This window comes from Trachemys scripta, chromosome 25 (assembly GCF_013100865.1).
Source record: "Trachemys scripta elegans isolate TJP31775 chromosome 25, CAS_Tse_1.0, whole genome shotgun sequence".
Lineage (NCBI taxonomy): Eukaryota > Metazoa > Chordata > Testudines > Emydidae > Trachemys > Trachemys scripta.
Window position 1 is genome coordinate 1,810,026 of NC_048322.1, and position 27,346 is coordinate 1,837,371.

At 46.4% G+C, this 27,346-nt stretch overlaps 2 protein-coding genes across 4 annotated transcripts in view; both read right to left on the bottom strand.

Moving 5' to 3' along the window:
• Positions 1 to 27,346, bottom strand: part of LOC117869996 (zinc finger protein 239-like) — a 1,162,621-nt gene that overhangs the window by 1,127,236 nt on the left and 8,039 nt on the right. The window lies entirely within an intron of this gene.
• On the bottom strand, positions 9,280 to 12,432 carry LOC117870056 (gastrula zinc finger protein XlCGF49.1-like). Its single transcript, XM_034757264.1, has one exon. The coding sequence runs from the start codon at positions 12,126 to 12,128 to the stop codon at positions 11,307 to 11,309; it is 822 nt and encodes a 273-aa protein (XP_034613155.1). The 5' UTR covers positions 12,129 to 12,432; the 3' UTR covers positions 9,280 to 11,306.

The window sequence follows — 27,346 nt, forward strand, 5'->3', positions numbered from 1 at the left end:
GTCAGCATGGGAGGACATCTGGAGCTCCGAGAACATATCATCCCGAGTCCACCGTTTTCTCCTTCTAATCTTCATGAGCCTCTGTGAAGGAGAAACATTTGCAGCTAGTGGAGGAGAAGGGAGAGGTGGCTAAAAAAGACACATTTTAGAGAACAATGGGTGCACTCTTTCACATTAAATTTTGCTGTTCACATTACACAGCACATGTGCTTTCGTTACAAGGTCGCATTTTTCCTGTTATATTGAGGGTCTGCCAGTTTGGTGTGAGAGATCACTCACGCAGTGCCAGGCAACAGAATTCGGCTTGCAGGCAGCCATGGTAAGCCACAGTCTTTTGGCTTTTTTAACCTTCTTAACATGTGGGAATGGTTTCAAACAGTAGCGCCCTCATTTCCCATACCAAGCAAACCGTTGAGTTGGCCATTTAAAATGGGTTTGCAATGTAAAAGGAGGGGCTGCGGTTTCTGGGTTAACATGCAGCACAAACTCAACTACCCCCCCCACACACACACAATTCTCCGGGATGATCACTTCACCCTCCCCCCCACCATGTGGCTAACAGCGGGGAACATTTCTGTTCAGCCGAGCAGGAACGGGCACCTCTGAATGTCCCCTTAATAAAATCACCCCATTTCAACCAGGTGACCGTGAATGATATCTCCTGAGGATAACAAAGAGAGATAAGGAATGGATGTTGTCTGCATGCCAGCAAACACCGGGACCATACGCTGCCATGCTTTGTTATGCAATGATTCCAGACTATGTGCTACTGGCCTGGCGTGGTAAAGTGTCCTACTATGGCGGACAGGATAAGGCAGCCCTCCCCAGAAACCTTTTGCAAAGGCTTTGGGAGTACATGAAGGAGAGCTTTCTGGAGATGTCCCTGGAGGATTTCCGCTCTATCCCCATACACATTAGCAGACTTTTCCAGTAGCTGTACTGGCCGCAATTGCCAGGGCAAATGAATCATTAATCATTAAACACACTTGCTTTTAAACCATGTGTAATATTTACAAAGGTACACGCACCAGAGGTCCCTTGTGTGCCCTCAGGGTCTGGGAGCACGCCTTGGGTGAGTTCGGGGGTTACTGGTTCCAGGTCCAGGGTGATAAACATATCCTGGCTGTTGGGGAAACCTGTTTCTCCGCTTCCTTGCTGTGAGCTATCTTCATTGTGTTCATCATCATCTTCCTCGTACCCCGAACCCACTTCCTTGTTGTGTGATTCTCCATTGATGGAGTCAAAGCACACGGTTGGGGTAGTGGTGGCTGCACCCCCTAGCATGGCATGCAGCTCCGCATAGAAGCGGCATGTTTGCGGCTCTGCCCGGACCTTCTGTTTGCCTCTCTGGCTTTGTGATAGGCTTGCCTTAGCTCCTTAATTTTCACGCGGCACTGCTGTGCGTCCCTCTGTCCTTCATGGCCTTTGAGACTTTTTCTAATATTTTGCCATTTCATTTACTGCTACGGAGTTCAGCTAGAACTAATTCCTCTCCCCATATGGTGAGCAGATCCCGTACCTCCTGTTCTGTCCATGCTGGAGTTCTTTTGCGATCCTGGGACTCCATCATGGTTACCTGTGCTGATGAGCTCTCCACGCTGGGCAAACAGGAAATGAAATTCAAAAGTTCGTGAGGCTTTTCCTGTCTACCTGGTCAGTGCATCTGAGTTGAGAGTGCTGTCCAGAGCGGTCACAATGAAGCACTGTGGGATAGCTCCCGGAGGCCAATAACGTCGAATTCCATCCACACTACCCCAAAGCTGACCCGCAAAGGCCAATTTTAGCGCTAATCCCCTCGGTGGTGGTGGAGTAAAGAAACCGGTTTAAAGGGCCCTTTAAGTCAAAAAGAAGGGCTTCGTCGTGTGGATGTGTCCAGGCTTAATTCGATTTAACGCTGCTAAATTCGACCTAAACTCGTACTGTAGACCAGGCCTCAGTGATTTAAGCAGGAATTGGATTGACAGTGAAACTTACAAGGGCAACTGGCTGAACAGCTATGGCTCTTAACAAGCATCTTAATTGTCAATTAGCCAGTTATTGGGATAACCGGTTTTAAGAATGAATGTTGTTTCATTCATAAAACTTTACTTATGAAGTTACATTAATAAAGTGAACAATTAAAAATTTTATTCATCAGTTCTACAGGCTTAGGGACCCAATCTTATGGGATTCCACAGACTTCTGTATATATTATTTAGGTTAATCTTTCTATCTACCCAATGGGACTCAGTGCTCTGTCTAGAAAATGCCATCAGAGATGCTTAGTTTTGCAGTTCTCAAACTGTGGATTTGTGTCTCCAGAGGTAACATGCTTATTAACAGCAAAATGGTTTTTAATAAATAAATAATGTATAGAGGTGAGAAGTAACAGATCTCAACTCTATTGTCCCTCTGCAAATTTGTGTACACAGGGTCAACCCCTTACCTCTCTTTAAAAGTGAAGTTTCAAAAAGTTCAATAAATAAAAGATTGTTGAGGGCAGAATAGATCTGGACAAGGAGAAGTCTGGAGATAAATGTGAGAAGTGAGGGACTTTTTTTTTTTTTTTTTTTTTTTGTTAAAATATTATGTTTGCTGTCGAAGAAAAAAAATCCAGAATACTTAACGTTGTTGTTTTAGTTAAATAAAACAATTTAAATGTCTGTCCTAATACAGCATGGCAAGAAAATCCTCCAAATATTAATGATTAACCTCTTGAAATGGAGATAGTTCACCTCCCAATGACTTCAAAAGTATCTAAATATCGACTTCAATTATCTTTGGTAAATGAAATAACCAATCATTCATTTTCTGATATACCTGTAAAACTCATCTGAAAAGTTTTCAAAATAAATCACGTTTTAAAAATGTATAGTGCGTACCTTCTAAAAATGAAACCTAAATCTATCTCTAAGTTGTGAAGAATATGTTTTAAGGTTATAACAACCAACAAGAATGGACTTTTATGTAGAAACCCATGATTAAATCGAGTCTTCCTAACTAGTGATCATGATTTAAATCAAATCCACCGCCAGCTGTGCTCTTGCCCCCATCCTCTTCATTCCCCAGGGGGGGCCCACAAATATGTTTGGGGCCGGGCCCACAAAAAGTTAATCCGGCCCTGGTGGGAACTAGCCCCAGCTTTGCTGCTCCTCCTGCCTCTGTGTGTCCCAGAGCCCCTGCAGGGACTGACCCAGACCCAGGCTCTTGCTGCTATTAGCACTTGCAGGAGCCAATCCAGCTATGGGAGAGTGAGCACCCCTGGGAGCAGGGAAGTGACCACATCTCCCTGCCAGAGGGTGGAGGGAGGCGGAAGAAAGGGAAAGAGGAGCAACTGAAAGGGGATAAGGAGAAATAAGTGGGGAAAGCAGCACCCATCCATTTTCTATTGCATCACCCCTGAGTAGATTACTCCTGAGCGTTAGGTAAATATCTCCAAGTGTCCAGGGTCTCCCAGATCCCCCTGCCTCCCAAGGGAATGCATACAGGCATCTTCTTCCTGCCAAGCATGATTACAAGGAGCTGTAGGTGTCACCCTTATGCCATGATTTGAGAAAAACAGCAAACCTTGGGAACATGTGTCTGTATTTACAGTCCAGTGTTACAATCTCTGCTCCAGGAGGTGTTTGTTCTCTGCTCCTGCTGGATGGGCACAGAATAGGGCAGCAAATGGGTTATGGCAGTTTTTGTTGCTGCACATTCCTTAAAAGTTCCAGAGCCTGTTGCTTATTGAAAGAAAAAACTCAATATTCCAGTTACATGATTTATTAACAAGAACAAATAAATCCAAGCACACACATCACTAAGGCTAAATAACTATAAACACCACTCAGCTAAGAGTTAAACAATACAGTGATAAAGTTCAGGTCAAATCAGTAAATCGATGAGTTAACATGGATATTGCATTGGAATCAAGTCATCAATTTAGTCAAAGAATCAGATTAATACAGCAGAAAATCAACCCTTATAAATCCTAAAAGAGGAACCCAAGAAGACAGGTGCATATTTAATGATGCCGAAACCCCAATCAGAGATTTTTACCCAGGCAGTGCAACCCAGATTTACCCAGCTGAATATTTAAATACCAAAACCAAATTATGACTTACATTTAGCCCACAACCTGAAAGCTAATTACAGTTTTCTCCTTAGATTTCACTATTGTGTAGCAAATACTTCTCCTCACCCTCTTGCCACAAAACACATACAGCCCTAATAGAGAAATTAGTAAAAGAAGTTCAAACAGCTCTCGCTGAACAATACGTATCTGACAGCTTAACTCTTTGCAATGTTTCCATAGGTGAGGAGCATGCATTCAGTCATTTCATAGGGCGGAGTTTTAAGGCTATTAAGATTTGGGGAACTATTCTTCTTAGCATCGTCCCTTTGTAGATTTCAGAAGTGTTCACACACTGACACTGTGTCACACTATTACACCTCAATCTAATAGAAACTCTGGGAGGTCTCCAAAAACAGAGAAAAATAGAAAAAGGAACAAAACATTTCTAAGATTATAAGAGGTTGGATCTCTGCACCTCTCAGTCTTTGGATTCACCTGGAGTAGGAACTGTAGCTGCAGTTTAGGAACCCGGTAATGGCATAGATGGTCCAGCACTTCAGGCTAGAAGGCTTTTTAGGTAGAGGGAGACTAGTGAAGGCTGCATAGCCTGTCGCCATTGTGCTTTATTCCCCAGAGGGGATCAGTCCTGGGACCCTGGCAGTCAGTCTCTCTTAGGCTATGTCTACACTGGCAGAGTTACAGTGCCAGGAATTACGGTTACACTCAGAGAGTGCTGAAGGGAAACCGTTGCGTGTTCATATTGTCAACTGCCTGTGTAATAGCGTGTTCACATTTGCAGCAGTATTCAGAGTGGTGCACTCTGGGCAGCTATAACACTGAGCATCTCATCCTCTTCTTCCACAAAGAGTTGTGCGAAGGTGGAGGTGCACAAATGGGCTTCCCTAACTGTGGAGGAGTGATGGATGGTCCGCATATTCCAATTCTGGCACCAGACCACCTAGCCACCAAGTATATTAATCGGAAGTGGTATTTCTCTATGGTTCTTCAGGCGCTTGTGAATCACCGTGGGCATTTCACAGACATTAATGCAAGCTGGTCCAAAAAGTGCATGATGCACGCATCTTTCAGAACACTGGCCTGTTCAGGAAGCTGGATCAGAAGATCACCGTAGGGGAAGTCGAAATGCCCATTGTGATCCTGGGAGACCCTACCTACCCCTTAATGCCAGGGCTTATGAAGCCATACACGGGGCACCTTGACAGCAGCAACGAGTGGTTCAACAATAGGCTGAGCAAGTGCAGAATGACTCTTGAATGTGCTTTTGGCCTTTTAAAGGCCCGCTGGCGCTGCCTATATGGGAGGCTGGACCTGGCCAATGACAATATTCCTATGCTTATAGCCACGTGCTGTACACTCCATAATATTTGTGATAGGAAGGGTGAAAGCTTCGCTCAGGGCTGGACCGCTGAGGCTCAGTGCCTGGAGGCTGAATTTGAACAGTCAGAGAACAGGGCACAGTGCAGGGCCATAAGGATCAGGAATGCCTTGGGGCAGCAATTTGAAGCTGAAAGCCACTAATATTTGTTGCTATGCATGGAATTGCAGTGCATGTAATGCTAGGAGGTTACTGTGATTGGAGCCGACGATGCACTATGAAGGTTTAAGAAAATTGCCTGTTACTTTGGAGGGCTCTATTTGCTTTCAATTAATGGAATAAAGATTGCTTTCAAACCAAAACTATTCTTTTATTAAAAAAGAACAACCAGAGGAGAGTGACAAACAAAAAAACACATCAGCACTGTGGATGATGGGGGAAGGGAGGGTCCCATGAGGAGGTGAGGTCCTGGGACGGTTAGAGATTTGTTTATGTCCAGGTATCATACTCAACCTTATCCTTTAGAGTACAGTGCAGTGAGTACTGTACTTCAGCAGGAATAAACTGCAGAGGGATGGGTGTTGAGTGCACTGGGTAGTGGGAGTCTGCAGGGTTGAACTGTGATGGGGCAGGAGTGGAATGTAGCGGGTACAGATTGGAGCCAGGAGGTTGATAAGAGTGTGTTGGCAGTGTCTGGGGGGTGCATGGGAAGGAGTTTTGTGACAGCGGGTGCAGGGGAGTGCGGGTGCAGAGCTGCTCGGTTTGCAGTGCTAGTAGTGCCCGGAGCATGTCAGCTTGGCACTCCATAACATTTAAGAGCCGCTCCATGGCTTCGTTCTGGCGTGCCGCGTTCTCCTTTCGGTCCCTCTTCTTCCTGTCCGGCTACTCCTTCAATTCTTGTTTTTCAGCCATACAGTGCATCATTACATTATGCAGAAAGTTTTCTTTAGTTCTTCATGGCCGCTTTCTAATTCTGCATAGCCATTCAGCCAGCGATAACAAAGAGGGAGGCTAGGCTCCCAGGGTCATATCTGTTGAAGCCAAAATGCAACATTTTACAAAAGCATTACTGTTTGCAACACACAGACCATTGATTCAGTGATTTAAAACCCAGCCACTATGCACATACCTATCACTAACTGGCTGACCCCAGGAAAGCACAAATGAGCCAGAAGACCCCCAAAATGGTAACAGCAGGGGCAGGGGAAATCACTGTTCCAGCACCGTACAGTACACTTTCCCACAGGCGGTGTTCATTATAGAAGGTCTCTCACTGCTGAGCGTGAGCAGAGAATCAAGGGAGGGACTTTTTCAAGACTACGGCTTCTGCCCTGGCTCTTTCGTGGCTTGCCTGTGTGCAGGAATGGTCTCCCTGCCCCCCACCCCCGAATGACAGGAGTGGCATGGGAAAGTTATCCTTAATGGGGCAAGAAACAAAGCAGCTCTGCCAAAGAACCTGTGGCAGCGGATTGCCCAGTATCTCCATGAGAGTTTCATGGAGATCTCTGGGGCAGATTCCCATGAAGTGAAGGAGTCAATAAACACCTTGGTCCGCTGATCAGAAGAGGCACATGGTGGTACGTGTATCATACAGCCACAAGCCTGCTTTCTGAAACCCTCCTGCCCCCAACAACTTGCTTCAGTGATTCCAAAAATCAAAGCCACTTTCCAGGGGCCTCCTCTCCTGTTTGCACTTCGCCAAGCTCCGACAGCTGTGACTGGCTAGCCTCTTCCAGGGTAGAGAAGAAATCCTGGCTGCATGCATTTCTGACCTCCGACACAGCCTCTGCTTCTTGGTCCCCCTCTGCCTCCACATCCTTGTCCAAGATGACCTCCTCCTGGCTCAGTCCATTTTTGACTGGCACGTGAGCCACCAAAGTATCCACAGTGGCCTTCGCAGTGGAGGTGGGGTCACCACCGAATATCGCATCCAGCTCTTTGTAGAACTGGGAGCTCGTAAGCGCAGCACTGGAGTGGCTGTTTGCCTCCTGCTCCTCGTGGTAAGCGTTCCACAGCTCCTTCACTTTGACCCTGAACTGCAGTATGTCCAGGTCATGGCCCCTTTTTTCTCATGCATCGTGAAATCTGTCTGTAGGCATCATAATTTCTACGGCTAGAGCACAGCTGGGACTGGATAACCTCCTCTCCCCAAATGCTGATGAGGTTCAGCAGCTCAGCATTGCTCCAAGCCGGGGATTGCCTGGTGCATGGAGCAGGCATGGTCACCTAGAAATATGCACTGAGACCACTGCATGCATTGCTGAGCAAACAGGAAAGGGACTTTCAAAATTCCCAAGGTTCAAGGTTGGTCACGTGAGGGCACTACAGTATAGTTCAAACCAATGACCAGAGAGGTGAGAACAGGCATTGTGGGATACCTCCCGGAGGCCAATCGCAGCGCTGTAATCGACCAGAGCGTCTACACTGGCACCGCGCTGCTGTAGCCCTGGTGCAAAAAGCTGTACATCTGTCTTTGGGGTGGTTTTTTTACAGCGCTGCAACTGCGCAGTTTCTGCACACTAAGTGGCTTGGCAGTGTGTAGACCTCAGAAGTTACATGGCAGAAAGCTGCTTTACTGTGCAGAAACTTGCCAGTGTACACAAGGCCATAGATGGCTTACATAACATAAGAACGCAAGACTGGTCATACTGGGTCAGACCGATAGTCCATCTAGTCTTGAGAGTGACCAGTGCCAGATGCTTCAGAGGGAATGTACAAGAACAGGCTTGTTGACCTGCAAGGTGAAGGTGTTTCACCCTTACCTTTAACTTTATTGTTGTCAATTCCTACTTCTGCTATCTTACCACACCTCCCCCGAGGTCTCTGGGCAAATCAAGTATGAACCACTCCTTTGATGCAGAAGTGTCCCAATCCAACTGAATTGTGGCAGACTTTGGGCCAATGTCAGTTTGGAAAAGGCCCACTTAACCCAGCAGGTTTCTCAAAGTATCTGTTGCTGTGAACTGCATGTAGTGTGGATGTGTGAACCTCAAAGATATCAAAAATGAAAGAAACACAAGGCCAGTTCTGAGGAGGTTTCCAGAGCCAGGCCTGAGGGTTAAACAGTTGTGCTCAAAAGGAAAAGGGGTCTCAGCACCTATAAAAATAGCTGATTGCAAAAACAAAACAAAAGAAAAATTAAATTAAAAAACCAAAACAAAAAAACCCAGAAAAGCTACCATCACACATCCATCACCATTTTAGATTTTGACATCCGCTGTCTGATGCAACGTCTTTGCTTTGCAAACAAGAGACCTGGGGAAATCTGTGGCTGTTACCCTCCACCTGGGTAAAAGGTTACACATCTTGTCTCAAGTAATTTTCCTCTGAACAGAAGATTTATTTTAAAATTTATCAAAATAAATTCCATTAGAAATAGAAATAATTACAGTCTATACTGGGTCTCTATTCTTGTACATGCTATTTCTCTTACATATTCTCCCATTCTAATTCCTGTGGAGTGAGGTTTACATTTCAGGATTAGCCACCATTTCCTATATAGTAGGAGGGGGCAGGGAGAGAACTATAAGAAAACTTTCAGTGTTACACTATAATTCAGGTTATCACAATCAACCTCTTACGTTATGTTGTGAGAGGCTACCGGTGTGGTGCTTCTGCTTTCTCCTGTTGATATCACTCGGCTGCGTGCGTGTGTTCCCTCTGTGTGCTGCCCCAGCTCTGCAGATAGCTGACACAGCAAACCCGACGAGAACCCCCAATGACCACAGAGTCTAGTAAGGTACAAAGGCACCTTGGCCAGGTTTATTGCGATCTCGGACACNATCTGTGGAATGTTCCAGTATAGTGTATGTTCTGATATCTAGTGTCCAGTACCTTTTAGGTATGTCTCTTTTTGCAGCATCAGCCCTTTCCTTGCCAGCTTCTGTAAGCAGGGCCTGCTTCTGGCTCACAGCTTAACTTTGCTTTATGTTAGCAAAGTCTTGACCATTACTTTAGTTCAGGCCTTAGGCCTCATACCAGGCCTCTGATACCAAGGTTTATATCTCAGGGCCTCCTCTTACTACACGTTACACTAATTAACTTCATGTTTAATTTCATTGTCACTGGTAACAACCTATTCAAAGATTACAAAATATAAACCGATAGGGCAGTTTTCTCTTAATTCCCATTTCCACCCAGTGAGCTTTGTGTGAAGTCACATTCTACAATAACCTAGGAGCCTTCCATTTCTTTGAGTTCATTTCTCCCTGCGTCTTCTCCTATAACTGTGGGTGGAAGAGGTCTCACACTACGTGGGAAGATTGCATCATGAGAAAAACCACCTATGCTCTATTTTCACACTTTCTAATCTTTCATAGTAGTAGAAGGCAGAGAAGTGATACAAATGTATTAGACTCAAGAGCAAACCTAAGAGTCCAAACCACAGACTCTAGACTCAGCATTCATGTATCCTGCATTCTGAACTTGGAATCTGATACATTCCCTCATTGGCTACCATCATTTGCCCAGCATGGAAGTGCTTCTTGTCCAAAAAGGCAGCCAGATTGGGACCCATAGGCGGAATGGCTCTGAAGGAATCAGCTGTTTCTCTCTGTGCTTCATGAAACTTTGGATCCAAATGGTAAAAGACAGTTGTTCCCAATTTAACCATGGCATCCTTTAGCAGTGTGATAAATGCCACTTAACTAGGGAGCAATGTTCTAAAAATAGTTTACCTGGGCTACAGGTCAGCATAGCGTTCATTTTTTGGGTGAAAATCAACCATTCGTACCAGCAATTTCTACTTGAGTTCTTGTAAAATCTTTGACCTTACTTGGAGTAATTTTACACTTCTCTGGCGTAGAATTCTTCACCAACCATACAACGTATCAGTAGCAATAATGAGGTATAACTCCCCCAAATATGCCCTTTTATTTCGTGAATCTGGTGGCACAGATTTAAATTAAGGACCAAATTCAGGTACTGCTTAGAATCCCTGTAAGACAACAAATGTCAGGTATCTATTGAAATAGTTGCAGAAAGATACTTATCACATTCAACACAGATTTCATTTTCTACACATTTGCAGCATCTCCCAAGGGGTGACCTGAACAGAAATGTCACTTCCATTTTTCCCATCTCTACCTAGAAAGGGATAGCATTTCCCAAATAACAGATGCACCTGATTAGAAAGGAGATATCTTCAGGAGCGACCTCCTGCAGGGCCTTGGCCACAACTGCTTTGGGGGCCAAATGCATGGGTATTTTGCTTAGTTACAAGTCATTTACTAGGGAATACTCTTCCCCACCCTTTAGAAAAAATATTGACCTAACCAACTGAATCCCTCTGCCCTCTTCCTGCTCTTTGTTATAGTCCAATATATTTTAAGTGAGGAGAACGGTAGTAAAAATATCTGCTCTCCAGCACAACCTGAAGCAACATGAGAACAACTGGGAATGAAACAATTTGTTCCCCAAGGGGAACTTGATGACTAACAATTGCTTTGAAATGGGGAGACAGTATAACCATGATGCTCAGGGTTTGTTTAGACTAGGAAAAGTCATGGAGTTTAGCTCAGGTCAAGGGGAAAGCTAATGCAACCACTGCACCTGGGCTGCATCTGCTCTACAACTATAATTGTCTTTTTACACCAAGATCACTTAAATGAGCAGCCAACGCCATGTACAGTCCTAGTGGATGTAAGGCACAGGTAGTTTTTGCCTCAGTGTAGCTTGTTGGGATCAAACCTCTCTCCCCCACCTAGAGCTGATGAACATTCCTGGCTGGAGGGACACACACTCCTATGATTCAAAAGGAAAGGAGTTGATAGAAAAGATCACAGGACGGACCCCAAAGAAGGTGAGCTGCAAAAGGCAGAAGCAGGCAACTCATCTGGGGGAGCTGAGAGAACTCGGTGAAGATGGTGCAAAGATCACTATGTGCGAATTAGCAAATGTGATTTAAAAAAAAAAAAAAAAAATCTTTGGCCAGCCCTAATCAAGGCACATCTTACAGTTCTCTCCCATGTGGATTTTCTGATGTCGAGTAAGGACTGAACTATAACTGAAGCTTTTCCCGCACTCAGAGCATGTGTAGGGTCTCTCTCCTGTGTGGATTCTGTGATGTCTGCTAAGGGTAGAGCTCTGTTTGAAGCTTTTCCCGCACTCAGAGCATGTGTAGGGCATCTCTCCTGTGTGGATTCTCTGATGTGTGATCAGGGCAGAGCTCTGATTGAAGCTTTTCCCACACTCAGAGCATGTGTAGGGCGTCTCCCCCGTGTGGATTCGCTGATGTGAGATGAGGGCTGAACTAGCATTGAAGCGTTTCCCACACTCAAAGCATCCATAAGGTTTCTCACCCGTATGGATTCTCCTATGACTGATAAGGTGTGAGCTCCAATTGAAGCGTTTCCCACACTCAGGACATCCATAAGGTTTCTCATCCGTGTGGATAATCTGATGTGTGATCAGGGCAGAGCTCTGATTGAAGCTTTTCCCGCACTCAGAGCATATGTAGGGCATCTCTCCTGTGTGGATTCGCTGATGTAAGATGAGGGCTGAACTACCAATGAAGCTTTTCCCACACTCATGGCATGTGTAGCGTGTCTTTTTCAAGTTGATTCTCTCACGTGTAATAAGGTCTGAGTGGCTACTGAAGTTTTCCTCTGGCCTCTGCTGAGTCTTACAGGCTTTTGCTTTTTCTGGGATTGCACAACTCCCGGAATCATTCTCTTTGGATCTTTCTGATAACGTCCCATGTGGTTCTACTTGCTCAGCATCTTCCTGCTGGGGATTCTCCTCATTCTCACTCACCATCCCAACACCTGATGGGAGACAGAGAAAATCCAGACACAGGTCACTCCGTGCTCCAGAGAGAAAGGAAATCTCAGAGAGGAATGGAAAAAGGGATGAACAAACCAAAATATGTGCGGGAGAGATCAAACCTATCAGGAGCTGATTATCCCCAAACCTTTCCCGAGTGGAGAGAGGAAGGGATCAGTTCCGGGTATGTATCTCACCAGAACTCTTGGGGTAAGCAAGATTGGGGAGGGACCTGCTGCCAGTTGTCAATCAGGGTAGGTGGGAAGCCATGAGTGACATCTGCCTAATGATTCCACATCTGTAGGGAACAATCCTGAACTTAGAGAGCTCACAAGGGCACCTCAAATGTTTCCTGTATTCACGGACAGTTTTTTTACTTAGTTTAACCAATTCCTCACCTGTGCAGGCAGCTCTCGGGAGCACTTTTTTCTCAGAGCCCTGGAGGTCTGGAACCCACGGCTCTTCCCCTCGTTCCAGCTGCGAGATCACATCAGGTTTGGAAACTGGAAACCCTGCTCAAAGCAAAGAAAATAAGGAAGGTCTCTGGAATTTGTGGGATACTTGTAAGAAGGACTATTCCATGGTTTTAACCCCAGCTCATTTTTAAGTAGTAACATCCCAAGGCCAGCTTCCTTGGCTCAAAGTGGCAGGAGAGTTATTATTATTATAAATCATATTCATAACCTTAGTGCCTAAGGGCCAACTAACAGTGGGTCCCCATTGTGCTAGGCACAGTACAAGCCCAGAACAGTAGATGGCCCATGCCCTGAAGAATTTTCAATCTAAATAGACAAAACAGACACAGAATGGGGGAAGGGGTAGAACCCACCAGCAGAGTGAACTATGTGAAGGCAGAGGGACAGATTTGATGAACACAGTGCATCCAAAGAAGTGAGGTTTTTACTCACGAAAGCTTATGCCCAAATAAATCCGTTAGTCTTTAAGGTGCCACCAGACTCCTTGTTGTTTTTGTAGATACAGACTAACACGGCTACCCCGATACTAGGCATCCATCTTGAGTCTATTGTATTGTTATGACTAGGGCCAGTGTTTTCCGGAAATTGCTGCTACTACTGCTTTCCCCCCCCTTCCCGAAATTACTCTTCATTTCTGGAATCGCCCTTCATATCCGGAATTGCTCCCTCATCATGCTATAGAGCGGACGGCGCTCGCACCTGCTCTCGGCTGCATCCACAGCACCTCTCCCCTGCTCATCTCCCCTGCACACAGCTGGTTCATGCCCCGTCTCCCCAGCACACAGCCGGCTCTAGGCTCTCAATGCCCAGTGTCTGGGCCCCACCTCCCCCACACAGCTGGCTCCTGTCCCCTCCTCCCAATGCACTTTCATGCGATAAAGGATTATATATTGCTCATATTTGTCAATTACTCTGTTTTCATTGCCAGCAAACCCTGGCCCTACTTATGACTGTTATCTGTATATTTGAGCCAGCCCTTGAAAGCATGAATACTTCATAGACTATGATGCTGAGATGGGCCAGATGATACCAGGGAGGTCTGAAGGATGGATTTCCTGTGCAATCTGGTGTCACTAAGGGGTGATGAATGCCAAAGCTCAAGGTTGGTTATGCAGATCTCCCTCTTTTGAAGCTTTGCCCCATGCAGAAAAGGGCAGTGACTGATTTTTACCTGTTTCAGGACACTGAAGAAGACAGACTTTTTGGGGAGAAATAGCTGAGTTTCAGCTGACTGAGAGGGGTCTTTTCGGCTACGAACTGACATGACCTGATAACCAAGAGGTAAGCTTTTAAGGAAGGCTTTAATACACTTTGGAACTGATTAGGGATTCCCAAGAGGACTGATGAGGGTGCAATGGTGGTAAATACGCATTTAGATTCTTTTCTTGTTTTATATTTTTTCCCCATAAGGCACACTGACACTGTCATGGATTCATAGGATCTGTGCAATGCCCTGGCTTATAAACAGTTCTTGGGAAGTGCCCCTTGAGTACATTAGACCCCCCAATGGGTCCCACTCTTCCACAAAGATAGGCCTGAGACTGAGCTTCTCGCTTCAACACTCCTATTTCAACCTGTGAGCTCTGCCAGCAGGTCCAGCTGAACGACACTCCTGTTCAGAGACTGTTCCTCATTCTACACACAGAGCAAGTTTTTACTGTAACACTGGGCAGACTTTTAAAACATAGCAGGGTTTATTAGTGAACCAAAACACAGCATTGGAAAGTCCTTAGATTAGCTCGGAGAAGCAAAGAAGACAATATAGTCCATACTGGCCAATGCCCTTGAGCCCTGATACTGTAGAAAACATTTTATTTTCCTTTCACTGTGGCTGTCCATTTGTCTATGCTCCGGTAGAGCTCCCTGCGTCTGCAAGCCCAGTTCTTCCTGCTCCCAAAAACATAACGAGTCCATGTATGCATCACTCAGCCAAGTGGAGATCCTCCCAGGGACAGGTGACAATTATTCCCTTGTCTCTGTCAGGTATTCCATTGATGTAGGGTGGTCCCAGCCTGTCCTTAATGACCCATTCATATCACACCATGACAGCTGTGTCACAAAACATCTCATGTCTCCTGCTCTTTCTAATCATAGCAATACCAATCACAGAGGAAAACTGAGGTGTGTATTGACATCATAGAAGTATGTTTAGCTTGGCTAAACAGTGAAATCCTTCGTACAGATACAGACAGACATCATCTTCCTTTCCAAATGCAAGCAGATGGACATCATACCAAAAGGACTAAAGGTAAAAAATCCATTACAATCTACATATCACACAGACTATGCTGAGAGACTGTGTCACACACTCTCAAAGAAACTGCGAAACCACCTGATCAGCATCCTATACAGCAAACAGGGAAAGATTAAGAATGAGCTCTCAGAACTGGATACTCTCATAAGAAACCAACCTTCCACACAAACTTCCTCGTGGATAGACTTTACAAAAACTAGACAAGCCATTTACAAGACAAACTTTGCCTTTCTACAAACGAAAAAGGACACTAAACTATCTAAACTGCTACATGCCACTAGCAGCCACAACAGTAGTTCCCTTAACCCACCCAGCAATATTGTTAATCTTTCCAGCTATACTCTTAGCCCAGCAGAAGAGTCTGTCCTATCTCGGGGCCTCTCCTTTTGTCCCTCCAGACCCATGAATATGATACAGTTCTGCGGTGACCTAGAATCCTACTTTCGACGTCTCCGACTCAAAGAATATTTCCAACATACCTCTGAACAGCATACTAACCCACAGAATCCTCCCTACCAGCACTACAAAAAAAAGGATTCTGCATGGACTCCTCCGGACGGTCGAAACAACAGACTGGATTTCTACATAGATTGCTTCCGTCAACGTGCAAAGGCTGAAATTGTGGAAAAGCAACATCACTTGCCACATAACCTCAGCCATGCTGAACACAACGCCATCTACAGCCTCAGAAACAACCCTGACATCATAATCAAAAAGGCTGACAAAGGAGGTGCTGTCGTCATCATGAATAAATTGGAATATGACCAGGAGGCTGCTAGACAGCTCTCTAACACCACATTCTACAGGCCATTATCCTCTGATCCCACTGAGGATTACCTAAAGAAACTACACCATCTGCTAAAAAAACTCCCTGACAAAGCACAGGAACAAATCCGTACAGACACATGCCTAGAACCCCGACCAGGGGTATTCTATTTGCTACCCAAGATCCATAAACCTGGATATCCTGGACGCCCCATCATCTCAGGCATTGGCACCCTAACATCAGGCTTGTCTGGTTATGTAGACTCTGTACTAAGACCCTACGCTACCAGCACTCCCAGCTATCTTCGAGACACCACTGACTTCCTGAGGAAACTACAATCCATCGGTGATCTTCCAGAAAACACCATCCTGGCCACTATGGACGTAGAAGCCCTCTACACCAATATTCCACACAAAGATGGACTACAAGCTATCAGGAACAGTATCCCTGATAATGTCACAGCTAACCTGGTGGCTGAACTTTGTGATTTTGTCCTCACCCACAACTATTTCACATTTGGGGACAATATATACCTTCAAGTCAGCGGCACTGCTATGGGTACCCGCATGGCCCCACAATATGCCAACATTTTTATGGCTGACTTAGAACAACGCTTCCTTAGCTCTCGTCCCCTAACGCCCCTACTCTACTTGCGCTACATTGATGACATCTTCATCATCTGGACCCATGGAAAAGAAGCCCTTGAGGAATTTCACCATGATTTCAATAATTTCCATCCCACCATCAACCTCAGCCTAGATCAATCCACACAAGCGGTCCATTTCCTGGACACTACTGTGCTAATAAGCGATGGTCACATCAATACCACCCTATACCGGAAACCTACTGACCGCTACACTTACCTACATGCCTCCAGCTTTCATCCAGGACACACCACACGATCCATTGTCTACAGCCAAGCTCTAAGATATAACCGCATTTGCTCCAATCCCTCGGATAGAGACAAGCACCTACAAGATCTCTATCAAGCATTCTTAAAACTACAATACCCACCTGCTGAAGTGAAAAAACAGATTGACAGAGCCAAACGAGTACCCAGAAGTCACCTCCTACAAGACAGGCCCAACAAAGAAAATAACAGAACACCACTAGCTGTCACCTTCAGCCCCCAACTAAAACCTCTCCAGCGCATCATCAGAGATCTACAACCTATCCTGAAAGATGATCCTTTACTCTCACAGATCTTGGGAGACAGACCTGTCCTCGCTTACAGACAACCCCCCAATCTAAAGCAAATACTCACCAGCAACCACACATCACTGAACAAAACCACTAACCCAGGAACCTATCCTTGCAACAAAGCCCGATGTCAACTCTGTCCACATATCTATTCAAGTGACATCATCATAGGACCTAATCACATCAGCCATACCATCAGGGGCTCGTTCACCTGCACATCTACCAATGTGATATATGCCATCATGTGCCAGCAATGCCCCTCTGCCATGTACATTGGCCAAACCGGACAGTCTCTACGCAAAAGAATTAATGGACACAAATCTGACATCAGGAATCAAAATACTCAAAAACCAGTGGGAGAACACTTTAACCTGTCTGGTCATTCAGTGACAGACCTGCGGGTGGCTATATTACAACAGAAAAACTTCAAAAACAGACTCCAAAGAGAGACTGCAGAGCTAGAATTGATATGCAAACTAGACACAATCAACTCCGGTTTGAATAAGGACTGGGAATGGCTGAGCCATTACAAACATTGACTCTATCTCCCCTTGTAAGTACTCTCACACCTATTATCAAACTGTCTGTACTGGCCTAGCTTGATTATCACTTCAAAAGTTTTTTTTCCCTTAATTAATTGGCCTCTCAGAGTTGGTAAGACAACTCCCACCTGTTTATGTTCTCTGTATGTGTGTATATATATCTCCTCAATATATGTTCCATTCTATATGCATCCGAAGAAGTGGGCTGTAGTCCACGAAAGCTTATGCTCTAATAAATTTGTTAGTCTCTAAGGTGCCACAAGTACTCCTGTTCTTCTTTTTTTAGTGAAATCCTTGCTGATCTTAAACACAAAAAAGAAGCTTACAAGAAGTGGAAGATTGGACAAATGACCAGGGAGGAGTATAAAAATATTGCTCGGGCATGCAGGAGTGAAATCAGGAAGGCCAAATCACACTTGGAGTTGCAGCTAGCAAGAGATGGTAAGAGTAACAAGAAGGGTTTCTTCAGGTATGTTAGCAACAAGAAGAAAGTCAAGGAAAGTGTGGGCCCCTTACTGAATGAGGGAGGCAACCTAGTGACCGAGGATGTGGAAAACACTAATGTACTCAATGCTTTTTTTGCCTCTGTCAGACTGCTGCACTGGGCAGCACAATATGGGGAGAAGGTGACCAGCCCTCTGTGGAGAAAGAAGTGGTTCGGGACTATTTAGAAAAACTGGATGAACACAAGTCCATGGGGCCGGATGCGCTGCATCCCAGGGTGCTAAAGGAGCTGGCGGATGAGATTGCAGAGCCATTATTTTTGAAAACTCATGGCGATCGGGGGATGTCCCAGATGACTGGAAAAAGGTTAATGTAGTGCCCATCTTTAAAAAAGGGAAGGAGGAGGATCCGGGGAACTACAGGCCAGTCAGCCTCACCTCAGTCCCTGGAAAAATCATGGAGCAGGTCCTCAAGGAATCAATTATGAAACATTTAGAGGAGAGGAAAGTGATCAGGAAGTCAGCATGGATTCACCAAGGGGAAGTCGTGCCTGACTAACCTAATTGCCTTCTATGATGAGATAACTAGGTCTGTGGATGAGGGGAAAGCAGTGGATGTGTTATTCCTTGACTTTAGCAAAGCTTTTGATACGGTCTCCCACAGTATTCTTGCCGCCAAGTTAAAGAAGTATGGGCTGGATAAATGGACTGTAAGGTGGATAGAAAGCTGGCTAGATCATCGGGCTCAACGGGTAGTGATCAATGGCTCCATGTCTAGTTGGCAGCCGGTTTCAAGTGGAGTGCCCCAAGGGTCGGTCCTGGGGCCGGTTTTGTTTAATATCTTTATTAATGATCTGGAGGATGGTGTGGACTGCACTCTCAGCAAGTTTGCAGATGACACTAAACTAGGAGACGTGGTAGATACGCTAGAGGGTAGGGATCGGATACAGAGGGACCTAGACAAATTAGAGGATTGGGCCAAAAAAAAACCTGATGAGGTTCAACAAGGACAAGTGCAGAGTCCTGCACTTAGGACGGAAGAATCCCATGCACTGCTACAGACTAGGGACCGAATGGCTAGGTAGCAGTTCTGCAGAAAAGGACCTAGGGGTCACAGTGGACGAGAAGCTGGATATGAGTCAACAGTGTGCTCTTGTTGCCAAGAAGGCTAACGGCATTTTGGGCTGTATAAGTAGGGGCATTGCCAGCAGATCAAGGAACGTGATCGTTCCCCTTTATTCGACATTGGTGAGGCCTCATCTGGAATACTGTGTCCAGTTTTGGGCCCCAAAACTACAAGAAGGATGTGGAAAAATTGGAAAGAGTCCAACGGAGGGCAACAAAAATGATTAGGGGTCTGGAGCACATGATTTATGAGGAGAGGCTGAGGGAACTGGGATTGTTTAGTCTCCAGAAGAGAAGAATGAGGGGGGATTTGATAGCAGCCTTCAACTACATGAAGGGGGGTTCCAAAGAGGATGGAGCTCGGCTGTTCTCAGTGGTGGCAGATGACAGAACAAGGAGCAATGGTCTCAAGTTGCAGTGGGGGAGGTCCAGGTTGGATATTAGGAAACACTATTTCACTAGGAGGATGGTGAAGCACTGGAATGCGTTACCTAGGAAGGTGGTGGAGTCTCCTTCCTTGGAGGTTTTTAAGGCCCGGCTTGACAAAGCCCTGGCTGGGATGATTTAGCTGGGAATTGGTCCTGCTTTGAGCAGGGGTTTGGACTAGATGACCTCCTGAGGTCCCTTCCAACCCTGATATTCTATGATTCTATTACCAAAATTCCCACCTCCATCACACACACACTGCTCACAGACCTTAGAGAGAAAGCAAAGCACAGGAACTGGATGTTAGTCCAGTGAACGCAGTGGAGGACAAGCTTCAATCCTCAAACCCTGGTCAAAAAGGAGAGGTATGTGGGTCCCTACCCATAGAGAGGGACTGGATAGAGGCCTGATACCTTGAGCAGACCATGGAGGCAGGTCAAAGGCTTAGCTACCCCAGAACTGTGAAATCACAAAAGGACATTTTGGGGAATTAGGAAATCTAGTGACTCAGGTGTAATGGGAGGGAGAATTAAACTTCCCCAGTGTGTGGAGAAGGCTGGGGAATTAAACACTAAAATTCAGGAGCAACAGCCTCTAATTTTTCCAGAAAAGGAGAAGGTAAGAAACAAGATCTGGGCCATGCAACCTCAGGAGGGACAGGCTCAAAATCCAAGGAGCCTGGAGGGAAGACAGCTTGTGGCTGCTGCAGATGGGGAGAGGGGGGACAAAACTCTCCAAACTCTTACTCCTGCTGACCCCAACCTGATTTTATGATCTATGACCTAGTCACATGTCTTGTGGGTAATTTTATATTCGCTAGAGGTAAAATATCATCAGAGTATTGCTTATTAGCTTGGAACATGCGTGGAGGGGTAAGGAGGTGAACATAAATAAATGGGTTATTTATTGCAGGTCTACACTACAGCTGGGATCGATGCTCTGAGATCGATCCACCCATGGTCCATTTAGTGAGTCTAGTAAAGACCCACCAAATCAACTGCAGATCACTCTCCAGTTGACCCCTTTACTCTACCCTGTAAAGTGGTGATGGGAAATTTTCTCCCGTTGACCCTCCCACAGTGTACACCCTGCAGTAACTCAACCGAAGGTACCTTGACTCCAGTTACGTTATTCACGCAGCTGGAGTTTTGCAGTGTAGGTCGACTGACCACGGTAGTGTAAACATAGCTAAAGCTTGCTACAGTTAAGGGCCTTGTATTAGGTGGAGGCTTTGTGGGAGTAGTTATACTGAAGTCTGGGATTTACCTGAATAGGCCTAAGGAGAGAATCCCAGGTCAGATATTTTGCACCCTGATTTTGAGAGACTACCGAGAAACCACAAACAGGTGCAATACGCCAAAGGGTTCTGAAAGAAGGAAGTTTGGGGCGGGCTTTAGCAATTAGGTTGCTATGCAGTATCTCAGCATTTGGACCACATTCATATATTGGAATTATTTATAAATAAGTGATGTAAATCATGAGTATTAATGCTTGATGCTTAATTATGGACTTCCCAAAGGCCACATATGGGTTGGGGCAGCTATTGACATTATTGTAATTAGAGTAAAGGAGCAGATATGGTATATAGCCATCCTATTACCATAAGAAAGTGGATAAAATACCTCTTCTGGTTACCATTTTTTCATTTTATTGGCTTCCCTGAGACCATGTAAACTAAAAGAGGGCTCCCTTCTGATGGTCTCCCTTACCTCTTGATCTTTATTTCCAATGGTGTCTGTAACTTGTATGTATGCACAGTGCAAGACTCTCTTTACTATACTTATCTTAGTCCTGGTCTACACTACTAGGTTAGGTCGAATTTAGCGGTGTTAGGTTGATTTTATAAGCAATGCACAAGCAACCCTGTTCCGTCAACCTAAAGGGCTCTTAAAATCGACTGCTATACTCCTCCCTGACAAGGAGAGTAGTGCTAAAATCAACTTTCTTGAGTAGAATTTGGGTTAGTGCAGACGCAGCATTGTGCAATTCGACAGTATTGGCCTCCGGGAGCTATCCTAGAGTGCTCCAATGTGACTGCTCTGGACAGCACTTTCAACTCCAATGCGCTAGCCAGGTACACAGAAAAAGCCCCAGGAACTTTTGAATTTAATTTCCTGTTTGGTCAGTGTGGCAAGCTCAGGAGCACAGGTGATCATGCAGTCCCAGAATCACAAACGAGCTCCAGCATGGAGCGAACGGGAGACACTGGATCTGATTGCTGTATGCGGAGAAGAATCTGTGCAGGCAGAACTACGATCAAAAAGAAGAAATGCTTATATGCCAAAATTGCACAGAGCATGATGGAGAGAGGCTACACCAGGGACACACAGCAGTGCTGTGTGAAAATTAAGGAGCTCAGGCAAGCCTACTACAAGACAAAGGAGGCAAACTGTCGCTCTGGGTCGGAGCCCCATACATGAAGCTTCTATGATCAGCTGCGTGCCATTCTAGGGGTGGGACCCAACCAGTACCCCACCACCTGCAAAGGGGGAGTCTCACGCAACAGGGAGGAGGATTTTGTGGATGAGGAAGAGGAGGAGGAGAATGCGCAGCAGGCAACTGGTGAATCCGTTCTCCCCGGCAGCCAGGACCTTTTCATCACCCTGCAGCCAATACCCTCCCAAGGCGGGTTCCTGGACCCTGAAGATGGAGAAGGCGGCTCTGGTGAGTGCATATTTGTAACTACACTACAGGGGTTAAAAGTAATTGTGTTTAATGTTTGATTTGGCCTGAAAAATTGGGATGCATTTGCGGCCAGTACAGCTACTGGAAAAGTCTGTTAATGTGTCTGGGGATGGAGTGGGAATCCTCCAGGGGCATCTCCATGAAGCTCTCCTGGAGGTACTTTGAAAGCCTTTGCAGAAGGTTTCTGGGGAGGGCTGCCTTATTTAGTCCTCCACGGTAGGACACTTTACCACACCAAGCCGGTAGCAAGTAGTCTGGAAGTAGTCAGCACAAAGCATGGCAGTGAATGGTCCTGGGTTTTGGTCACATTCATGCAACGTTCAGTCTTTATCTTTCTGTGTCAGCCTCAGGAGAGTGATATCATTCATGGTCACTTGGGTGAAATAGGCGAATTTTTGTAAGGGAACAGTAAAAGGACCCAGTTCATAATGGGCTGTTCGTGCTTGGCTAAAAGGGGTCATCCCGGAGAACAGCCAAGTGGTGGGAGTAGGGGTGTGCTGCACATCCATCCCAAAACCGCAGCCCCTCCTTTTAAACAACAAATCCAACTGGCATTGCTTGCTATGGGAAAAGAGGGTGTTGCAGTTTGAAACCATTCCTACATGTTATGAAGGCGGAAGAAGCCAACCTCACGTACCCTTTGGCTTACCATGGCTGCCTGGAAACCGAATTCTGTTGCCCAACCATGTGTGATGTGTCACCATACTGGCAGGCGCTCAATATAAAAGACAAAATGCAACCTTGTACCTAAAGCACATGTGCTATCTGCTGTGAATTGCTTGATTCACTGTGAAAGAGTCTCCTCTTTTGTTCTCAGAAATGTATCTTCTTAAATTTTACTCTCTCTTTTTATCCCCCCTGCAGGTGCAAATGTTTCTATGCTCCCTGTATCAATTCCGTCCCTGAGGTTATCGCAGATTAGAAGGTGAAAAAACCCACACTCGCAATGACATGTTTTCCAAGCTCATGCAGTCCTCCTGCACTGATAGGGCCCAGCTGAATGCATGGAGGCATTCGGTGGCAGAAGCCAGGAAAGCATTCAGTGAGCGTGATCAGAACATGCAGGAGGAGATGCTGAGGCTAATGGGGGAGCAAGCGGACATGATCAGGCGTCAGGTGGAGCTGCAGGAAAGGCAACGAAAGCACAGACTGCTGCTACATCCATTGTATAACCACCTGCCATCCTCGCCAAGTTCCATATCCTCCTCACCCAGATGCCCAAGAATGCGGGGCGTGGGGGGAGGCTCCGGGCACCCAGCCACTCCACTCCAGAGGATGGCCCAAGCAACAGAAGGCTGTCATTCAAACAGTTTTGATTTGTAGTGTGGCTACAATAAGCCATGTGGCCTTGTCCTTCCCTCCACCCGGGCTACTTTGTCAATGATCTCCCCCGCCCCCCTTTTTTTTTTTTAAATAAATAAAGAATGCATGGATTCAAAACAATAGGGACTTTATTTCCTTTGCCAGCTGTGGTCGAAGCGGGGAGGGGGATTAGCTTACAGGGAAGTAAATTCAACAAAAGGGGCGATTTTGCATCAAGGAGAAATGCACACAACTGTGACACCGTAGCCTGGCCAGTCATGAAACTGGTTTTCAAAGCTTCTCTGATGCGCAGTGTGCCTATCTGTGCTCTTCTAATCGCCCTGGTGTCTGGCTGTTCAAAATTGGCCGCCAGACGATTTATGTCAACCTCCCACCCTGCCATAAACATCTCCCCCTTACTCTCACAGATATTATGAAGCACACAGCAAGCAGCAATAAATGGGAATATTGGTTGCGCTGAGGTCTAACCGAGTCAGTAAACAGCACCAGCGTGCTTTTAAAAGTCCAAAGGCACATTCTACCTCCATTCTCCACTTGCTCAGCCTATAGTTGAACTGCTCCTGACTATTGTCCAGGGTGCCTGTGTATGGCTTCAAGAGCCATGGCAGCAAGGGGTAGGCTGGGTCCCCAAGGATAACTATTGGTATTTCAACATCCCCAACGGTAATTTTCTGGTCTGGGAAATAAGTCCTGTCTTGCAGCTCTTCAAACAGCCTGGAGTTCCTAAAGATGCAAGCATCATGCACCTTTCCCAGCTATCCCATGTTGATGTCGGTGAAATGTCCCTTGTGATCCACCAGTGCTTGCAGCACCATTGAGAAGTACCCCTTGCGGTTTATGTACTGGTTGGCAAGGTGGTCCGTTGCTAAGATAGGGATATGTGTTCCGTCTATCCCCCCACTACAGTTAGGGAGCCCCATTGCAGCAAAGCCATCCACTATGACCTGCACATTTCCCAGAATCACTATCCTTGCTTGCAGAAGGTCACTGATTGCTTTGGCTACTTGGATCACAGCAGCCCCCACGGTAGATTTCACCACTCCGAATTGATTCCCGACTGACTGGTAGCAGTCAGGCATCGCAAGCTTCCACAGGGCTATTGCCACTCGCTTCTCAACTGCCAGGGCAGGTCTCATCTTGATATTCCTGTGCTTTAGGGCTTGGGAAAGCAACTCACAAAGTTCCATGAAAGTGACCGTACACATGCGAAAGTTTTGCAGCCACTGGGAATCATCCCATACCTGCAACACTATGCGGTTCCACCAGTCTGTGATTGTTTGCCGGGCCCAGAATCGGTGTTCCACTGTATCAACCTGCCCACTGCCACCATGATGTCCCAACTACCACATCCCGTGCTTTCAGGAAAAATCTGTGTCCATATCCTCCTCACAATCATCCTCATGCTGGCGTCTCCTAGCCAGGTTCTGCACATACTGCAGGATAATGTGTGAGGTGTTTACAATGCTAACAGCAGCAGCGCTAAGCTGAGCAAGCTACATGCTTGCCTTCCTATGGCGTCTGCATGGGTAACCCAGGAAAAAAGGTGCAAAACGATTGTTTGCCGTTGCTTTCAAGGAGGGAGGAAGGGAGGGGAGACTGACGACATGTACCCAAAACCATCCACGATGATGTTTTTGCCCCATCAGGCATTGGAAGCTTAACCCAGAATTCCAATGGGCAGCGGGGACTGTGGGATAGCTACCCACAGTGCACCACTCTGAGTTGATGCTAGCCACAGTATTGAGGATGCACTCTGCTGACCTACCACGCTTAGTGGGGACATACACAATCAACTGTATAAAATCGCTTCCTAAAGATCGACTTCTATAAAATTGACCTAATTTTGTAGTGTAGACATACCCTTAGTCTAATCCTTATGTGTATTGATCCTTGCCTATGATTTCAATTTTAACTGTCCATATTAAATCAAGTTTCTGTGTGTTTCACCAAATTCCATCTTATCAATTAACTTTGAGCAGCCATGTGCAAGGGCAAGTTTTACCCCAATACGTAATCTTATAGGTGTAAAAATTGTACAGGCTACACTACTACCCTGTGACATCATCAACAAAGTGCCCATTTGTGCCTGGGTAGGGGCCCTGCTATGGGAGGGAGGAATGCAGCAAGGACTCAGGATCGGTGGCCGGGGTCGCTGTGCATAGGGATGGGGAGGTTATATGGGGAGGGGGGTAATGAGTGGGAGAGGGAGGTCAAGAGATAAAATAATATTTGGGGAAAAAATGTATAATGAAGTGAAACTGAACGGAAATAAAACTGGAGTGTAGGCTCTAAAGCAGGAGTCTCAAACACGCGGCTCTTCCCTGTGGCCCGCCAAGCTCCCCTCCCCGCCCCAGTTACTTCCCGAGTTATTTTATGTGGCAGCTAAGCTCCCTGCTTGCTGCTCCCCAATGTTTGGGGCTGTCTCTCTCCCCTGGCCCTGCCTGCCACCCCCACACGCCTCCCCCAAGTGTCCCCTGGGTTCACTTGCTGCCCCCTCACTGCCCCGGAGCCTGCAGCTCCTGCTGACTCCGCTCCACTCTGCCGGCTTCCAGCATCACCTGCTGCCGCGGGGTCCTAGTGCCCCCCTCCACTAGGGCCAGGGCAGGCTGCCCTTCCGCCCTAGTCCTGAGTCTCTCCAATGCCCCGAGCCCCTCATCCCCAGTCCCACAGCCCTCATCCCTGCACCCTCTCCTATCCCTAAACTCCATCCCAGAGTCTACACCCCACCCCCTGCCCCAGCACCCAAACTCCATCCCAGAGCCTGCACCCCAGGCCCCCTCCCCCACCCAAACTCCCTCCCAGAGCCTTAGGCCGGTAGGGGTGGAGGGCAGGTTCTGGGCACCACCAAAATTTCTACAAACCTGCTACCCCTGGAAGAGGCAGAGCAGGGGTGGAGTAGTGGTGCAGCCCAGTGCAGTGGGGGGGCTTTAACAGAAGTAAATCTAACTAAGTGTGTGTTTTGTCCTTTGAGTGAGGTGCATTACTGAGTGTATATATTTTATTAAAATTGCTTGGAAATGACTTGTTGTAGAAGCAGCACTGATCTGTATGCTCTGTATAACGCTTAGCACTTTCCAGGAGGGAGGGGGGGAGGAGCACACTCAGGGGAGGTGATGGAGAAGAAACGGGGTAGGGGCGGGGCCTCATGGAAGGGGTGGAATGGGGGCGGGGCCAGGCCCAGCAAGGGGGGGGTGTCAGTGATGCGGCCCTCGGGTCAATGCACTAGTCCTCATGTGGCCCTCGTGGTCATTTGAGTTTGAGACCCCTGCTCTAAAGCAACAAGGCTTGGGTAGGGATTTGGGGTTAAAGGTCTGGGATCCCCCACAGCGCTAGATCCCCAAACCTCTTCTCCCTCCTACTGACCCACCCAGTCCACTTCCTGGGTGCCCTTCCTCCACACTCCTCTTCCCTTTTTCCTGATACTCTCAGACGGCACCACCTCCTGGCACCTTGGGAGCTTACTGTGTTTCCTCCTTGTCTCTCACTATCTCATCCCTCCCTGCTGCTTCTTAACTCTAATCCTGAACACACCTTCCCCATATCCTGGCACCCCAGAATTATCTAGTCCATCCCTTCTCCACTCCTCCCACAGCTCTGTTCTCCCTTCTCCCGTGGGGTCCTGAATGGCAACATTATGTGCTCTCCTATCAAAAGAAGAGTTCATCTTACTGTCACACAACCCATGCATATGTCATACAGCTATTTACTCAATTTAGAATTCTACAAGTGGCATATTTTCCTCTTAAAATGAGGAAAAGGCATGAAAGCTCTAGTTATTAATGTAGTTATTAATGTACCCAATAAGGATATATTAAATGCAATTCTAATATGACTGACAGCACCAAAAAGGCACATGTCCAAAAATTATTCTAGAGAATGGGAGATAAGGGGAAAAAAGGGGGGGGAGGGCGAGGAAACTTGTCAAAACTTGTATGACGAATAAAGTTATTACTACTCAGGTTCTTTAGAGAC

What these genes read in the sequence shown, in the direction of transcription:
- LOC117870056 (XM_034757264.1), bottom strand. Translation starts at nt 12,128, where the DNA reads ATGGTGAGTGAGAATGAGGAGAATCCCCAGCAGGAAGATGCTGAGCAA.